The sequence below is a fragment of the Fopius arisanus genome, unplaced genomic scaffold (assembly GCF_000806365.1).
Source record: "Fopius arisanus strain USDA-PBARC FA_bdor unplaced genomic scaffold, ASM80636v1 scaffold00001, whole genome shotgun sequence".
In the NCBI taxonomy this organism is placed as follows: domain Eukaryota; kingdom Metazoa; phylum Arthropoda; class Insecta; order Hymenoptera; family Braconidae; genus Fopius; species Fopius arisanus.
This window is the reverse complement of record NW_011887740.1, coordinates 2,914,727-2,921,507: the sequence shown is the minus strand read 5'-3', so window position 1 is coordinate 2,921,507 and position 6,781 is coordinate 2,914,727. Positions and strand designations below refer to the sequence as shown.

At 38.5% G+C, this 6,781-nt stretch overlaps 1 protein-coding gene across 1 annotated transcript; it reads left to right on the top strand.

Annotated features, from left to right (window-relative positions):
* Window positions 1–637: 637 nt before the first annotated feature.
* On the top strand, window positions 638–5,532 carry LOC105274288 (protein FAM160B1). Its single transcript, XM_011317239.1, has 6 exons — window positions 638–1,077; window positions 1,946–2,950; window positions 3,057–3,507; window positions 3,695–4,052; window positions 4,261–4,755; window positions 5,264–5,532. The coding sequence occupies exons 1-6, from the start codon at window positions 1,033–1,035 to the stop codon at window positions 5,361–5,363; spliced, it is 2,454 nt and encodes an 817-aa protein (XP_011315541.1). The 5' UTR covers window positions 638–1,032; the 3' UTR covers window positions 5,364–5,532.
* The last annotated feature ends 1,249 nt before the right edge of the window (window positions 5,533–6,781 follow it).

Below are 6,781 nucleotides of genomic sequence, written 5' to 3'. Positions count from 1 at the left end.
TCTTCACTGAAATTTTCACTGAAAGTGAAAAATTCGAAATTTTTGTAAAAGTATCAGGAGAACATGACAATCGAGGAGCTATTCACGGAAATTTTTACTGAAAGTGAAAAATTCGAAATTTTTGTAAATGTATCAGGAGAACATGACAATCGAGGAGCTATTCACGGAAATTTTCACTGAAAGTGAAAAATTCGAAATTTTCGAAAAAGTATCAGGAGAACATGACGATCGAAGAGCTATTCAGTTTTTAACCAATATTTCGATTGATTAGCCATTTACAAAAAAAAAAATTGCAATTATTTAAATAAAAAAAATGAATGACGGCGGGATCGAACCCGGGCCGTCGGCGTGCCAGTCGAGCACGTTACCGCTAAAACAACGCGCTCATTTAAAAATATAAATTCATTAGTGGTATATCTTCAACATATTGAATAATTTTTTCCATTGAAATTCCACAAGATGTGGTTTCCCCCTTCCGTACGTTCTACAGTCGGCTAAATTTCAGTTAAACAAATGAAAAACAGAAAATAAAATTCATCCCGTCGACTTGATGGACACCCCGCATTGCAATAAAAACTTGGTTAATAAAAAAAAAACACCCCAGTATCGCGTGTTGCGCCCTCCCTCTCTTGGGGGTGCAGTACTACATCGAATTGAAAAAAGTCGAATATGATATATATTATTTTCATTAATATTATTATTCACTACACTGATGAATACTTAATTGTCGGGAAAAAAAAGGAAAATGGAGAAAATGAAATGGAAAAAAACCGAATAAAAAGGCGTCAACGTCCGTGGCGGCGCTAGTGGACAATAAAATAATGAGGTATATATATGTATTGAGCAGAGTTACTTCTGCAAGACGAAAACATTCCAATAGTGTCAGGAGGATACGGCTGGCAGATGTTTTCGAGTAAAAATAATTCCATCTCAATTATGAAGTGACTTATCAGGGCCCCTCTAATTAGCCAATCAGTATTTCAACACTAGTAATCACTTTTGGAAATTTGTAACGTAATTAAACTATACAATATGATCAGTGGATTTCAAATAGCCTTGAAAAATACTATCGACGTGGTGAGTGTTTATTATTATTCGGTCCTTCAGGATCATTGCTTTGTTATTATTGGCTTTTATTTGTTTTTTTTTGTTTTTACGGATTTTGTCACATGCCTCTGTTATTAATGTCTCGATATAATGCCTCATTATTTTTTTCATGTACATATGCCATTGGATATTAATAAATAAATACTTTTTTTGTTTCGTTATGCCTTGTTCCATTATTTTCATCCCTTCATCGATAATCGTGTTTTTGGTCCAGCACGTCTTTATTTTACTTTCGTTTCCACGTTTCATTTTTATTTTGGAGCGAAGTGAAAAAATTTGGTAAAAGACGCAAATTAGAGTGCGTTTTTGAAGAGAGAAGTTGAAGACGAGAGTTTTTTATGTTATTTCAATAGTAACCTTTCGTTTTCAGGATTAAAAAAAAATGGGTACCACTTACTCAATTTTTATTAATAAAAAGGGGACATTGTCTATTTTATTCCTTTTCATTCATGATAAACATTTTTCATTTGGTAGCTATTTGGTTTCTGGTCTTGCGAATCGTCATGATATTTTTAGAGAATGTCCAATGTTTTTTTATCAAGAAGATTCATCCAATTAAATATTAATATAAATTCTCATTTATCGATTAATCCGCCTCTAAAGTTTGCGGATTAAAATGAAAATATTAAAATAATAAAACAGAACAGATCTTAAAGTATATCTTCGAAACAATAGTTTTTCAGATAAATCGCTGTTGAACGAAACTGTAAATCATGTAGGATTTGCTTTCCATTTCACTTTAAACTTCAACGAATTTATAATAATAATTGATTTTTCACCGATTCGCAAGAGAATTGATAACTCCCTTCCGTTACAACACGACATCCTGGATTTCCAGATAGCACCTCCAGCTACACCGATTCAAGATTTTACGTATCATTGGAAACAGTTAATGAATTATTACGCAAGCCATCAAACGAACAATAAACTGCCGATCGAGAGTACATGCATACCGCAGCACCTGGAGCGTCTCCTGGAGCTTCTCCTAGCAGAGGAACGAATGGATGATAATCCAGGACCATGTCTCGAGTACTTGCTCCAGCACAAATTGCTGGACTGGTTGACGACTTTGGCAAGTGTGGAGACACCCCCGGGGATGCGTTATGTCTGTCTCTCGTTTATGAAACGATTCCTGGCAAGATCAAGGTTTTCCCTGCTGCATCAGGCAGCGGTGTACGGCCCTGTGCAGAGATTGATAAGCCTCTGCAGTGGAAAGATACCATCCCCAGTAGAAACAGAGGAGATTCATTTCCTGCTGACAATCTGCTTCCTGGTGTGTCGCTATCCCCATGTCACGAACATCGTCAACGATTCAGGTGTTAGCCGAGGGGGTCCTGAGGCCCAAACGAGTGCCAATGACAAGCACTTGGTGACGTATGTATCCTCGAAGAAACAGAACAGCCTGAATCCCCTCTTCGAGCCCCTCAACACACAGGCAATTACCCTGATGAACCCGAATTTATTTGCCTGCGATAAGCAGAGGCGCAAATCCATCGCTTCTGAACGCCTTAAGCTCAAGGACGAGGGGGACAAGAGGGGAAAGGAGAGGAAGACGAGGTCCAGTGCGTCCAACTCCTCCAGGGATGAAAACTCGTCCAGGTGCTCCAGTCCAGCTTGCGATAAATTGAACCTGGGGACCGAGGGGGACAGGGAATCGGACAGGATTTTCGCGGTATTGGATGGGGAGAAACTCCAGGAGTTGGAGGAACTGAGGATTGACACTGATTGTGGCAATGGGGTCGAATCTGAGGAGTCTAAGAACCAAAGTCTCGCTATTTCACCTGTTGATGAGCCCTCCAGCAGTCTTCTTGTCGATGCCTTGATTAGTTATCTCAATACTGCGGTAGGTACACTAATGCACGAAATTAATTAATATTATTCTTATCAGATCTGTAATAATATTGAGAAAATGAAGAACGCGTTGTTGAAGAAAAAATTATCTTTCGAAGGATAATACCGTTAGGATTCGAGCCTGCGAGGGAGTAATGGTTCTGGCATCTCTGGAAGACCCCGCGTTTGCCAGGACTATGGCAAGAAGTGATTTAGCAAGAGTAATAACGAATCGTCTTGAGTACCTCTTCAATTCCATTCCGGCGTACGTCGATCCTGCGGAATTATCCGAAATCGACGTCACCTGGGGCCTCGACTCTCCTCTCTGGACAAACGAAAAAAAATTCCCTGGGTGTCGACAGGTCGCTGCATATTTTATGTGGCTCGATTACTGCGACCAATTAATCAAAGAGGCTCATCCAGACGTAGCACATGAACTTGCCAGGACAATCAGACTATTATTCTTTGAAAAAGTCGTGACTCCTGCATTATCAGACCACCACGTGGTCCTCATAACTGGTCTTGTCACGGAGACATTGAGGAAGATAACGTCTCACCTTCTGAGCACAGGTGAGATGAACAGCAATTATAAAATTATTATTACAAAATTATTTATTCATATTAATCATTCAGAAAGAATGGAGTAAAACTCACGTCGAATTACACTTTTTCGTATTCTTAATTATTGAATTGTCTAAAAAATTTATTCAAACGAGTAAAAATTTAGGTATTTAATTATCTAACTTATTATCTCTAGAAATTAACTACTGGTTGGTGGGTGAACAGAGAGATCCAGTGATAGCAGACGTATCCACATCAGTGGTAGAGCGACTGCTTGAAAATTGCTACACAGACAGTGATGATTTGACTTTGGAGACTCTCAAGCTCTTCGAGGAAATAATGGAGAAACGTAATGAGCACGTGCTCCATTGCATGGTGTTGAGCTACCTGGCAGCACGTGGATACTATGACAACACAGCAGCTGACAGTGCTATAGCGTCTTGGAGTGATGAGGAAGATGAACGAGAACGAGAGAAAAAGGGGTCATTGGATTTCTCTGAGAAGAGTCACAGCAGAACCCTGGCGCCCAGTAACATCCACAGAATTTTAAATTGGTAATTCATACGCGAAGTGATGACTGGAGATAATTTGACTGATCCCTCACTTGATTTTTTGAGCAATATTTATAAATATAAGGAAAATAGGAGAATTTTTGTAATAACATTTATCGCAGCACTCGATTCACTCCCCAAATAATGCTGAAGCGTAATATTTTTTAACATTGATTTTTATTTCTTTTTACGTTTTAATGGTACGTTTCAGCTTCTTGTCACTGATGCCGAGGCAGCTCCAGACAGACCCTGGGGAGGACAATTACGAGCGATACATGGCAGACTGGGAGAAACAGTACGAAAAAGTAAAATTGGACTGCGCCCTGTTCGCCTGGCCTCTGGAGGCTGTGAGTATCGATGATTCTGCGAGCTATGACTCCAGGCCAGAGGCAGATCGCTCCTCTCGTTTCTACATGGGCCCCTTCCTCACGATGCTCCTGGACAAGGTCTCAAGCATTCCACATCAGAGATACGAGATCAATCTCCAGTTGACTGTTGTCGTGTCGAGGCTGGCACTGCTACCACATCCGTACCTGCACGAGTTTCTGCTGAATCCTTTGTTGCCTCTTGCACCAGGCACGAAGAGTCTCTTCGGTTGTTTGCAGAAGATTGTTAAGATGTTGGTGGGGGAAACCACCAAGTTACAAGGGTTTAAGGAGGGGCTCAAGGAGACACGGAGGAAACTCCTGGAGGAATCACAGGGACTGTATGTTGCAATTAATTTCTTCTCATTGAAAATATTTAATTAACGAGTCGAATTGAAGCTAGAAATGCTTTTTCCAATTCATAATTGAAAGTTACCGCAATTGAGTAGAATTCTATCTGCAATACAATTAATTTCATCTGATGCTCGAAATTAAAACCAATTGTTGCAATTTCCTTGGAATTTAATTAAATTAATTAATGATTAGTTCTCAAAATCTACTAATTGATGTTTATTAAGGACGAAAGGAATTAACTCAGTGGGGAAATAATAAACTGAAACATTCTGTAGACTTTTACAGTTTTGTTGAATACGAATTTATCTAAAAAGATTAATAATAAAAATATTGATTTCAGAAGAAAATAAAAAACATTGTTTTTCTGATTTTGAATGAGCTACCAAAAAAGGAATTTGACTTTTTTGTCTTCAATTGAGAGCTTTTGAGTTGGAGTGACTTATTTATCCCAAATGATATACAATTAAAATGACTGGGCATTTATTTTTGTTTCAGAGTCACAGAGAATATTTTATACGAAAGTGTAGTGATAACGGAGGAATTTTGCAAGGAGCTCGCCGCCATAGCTTACGTCAAGTATCAACATTCCATGTGAATAAAGAAATCAGTCCAATGCAACGTGTGTACCTTAATAAATGTAACATTCGTCGACAGCATCTAGTTTAAATTACAATTAATAGATAGGTCAATTATGTTTAGACGAGGAGTTTACAGAGATGCACAATTGTACTTTTCTCGAATAAACATCCGTTTTGAAATTTTAATGATTAGTCTCCATCTAATTGAGTCTAGCTGGAAGATTAGCCATTTACAAAAAAAAAAAAATGGAATTATTTTGAAAAAAAAAATGAATGATGGCGGGATAGAACCCGAACCGTCCGTGTGTTAGCCAAGCACGTTGCCCGTTCGACAACGCGCATTACATTACATTATTAAACGTTTATTAGTCTTAATTTACAATATGTACAGTACTTACATTATGCTAATTTTGTCTATGACTAGGCCGCCAGCCCTGGGGCTTTATACCTAAATTAATCCTAAAGCATGGTACAAAATTGGTAATTAACATAATGGGTGTTGAAGGTAAAAGAGGGTTTACAATAGGGAAAAAATATAAAATAAAGAAAAAACCCTATAAGTTGGGGGTGGTTGTTAGGAATGTGGTAGGGATGGAGAAGGAGTGCAGGAGAGGTGGGAGTGGGAAGTTATCTCGACCATATTGATTTTTGATCGATGTTGATGGAGTGTAGGTCCTTGTTTGGGTGGTTTTTTAAACTATAATTAAACTTTTCGGTTAATGCTAATATATATTCGAGGATTGAGTTGATATCAAGGTTTTTATGAATGGTGGAAATGCGAGTATTAACGGGGAAATTGCCAATTATCCTAAGGAATTTGTTTTGTGTGATTTGGAGCTGTGCAATGTGCGAGATAGCCGCATTATGCCAGATTGGGCAACCATACGTAATTACGGGTCTGATAAGGGCTTTGAATAAGGTTAATTTAATTTTGGTGCTAAGGGAGTTTGACTTAAAGAGCCCGTATAGGCGTGCTAGAATGGCTTTGGCTTTCGAATTTAATTGCTTTATGTGGTGACTCCAGAGAAGTTTGGAGTCAATCCACAGACCTAGATATTTAATGTGTTTTTTTGGATAGATCTCCGCGTTTCTAATTTTGACCGTGATTTTTGGGGGATTGCTACGAGTAAATAAAATCGCCTCTGTTTTGTCTTCGTTTACATTAATTTTCCATAAATTCAGTTCTTTAATGATTAGGGAGGAGGCGTTTTCCAATCTGTGGATTGCTTTTTCCAGTGATGGGCTGGAAGTAAAAATTGCTAGGTCATCAGCAAAACCAGCTAAATTTACGTTTGTAGGGCAACGAATGAACACTGAAGCGATATATACATTGAATAACGTTGGAGACAAGATTGAGCCTTGAGGGACTCCAGCTAAAGTGGCTTGTGGTGACGAGAGGGAGGAGTTCACTCTTACTTGTATAAATCTATTTTTT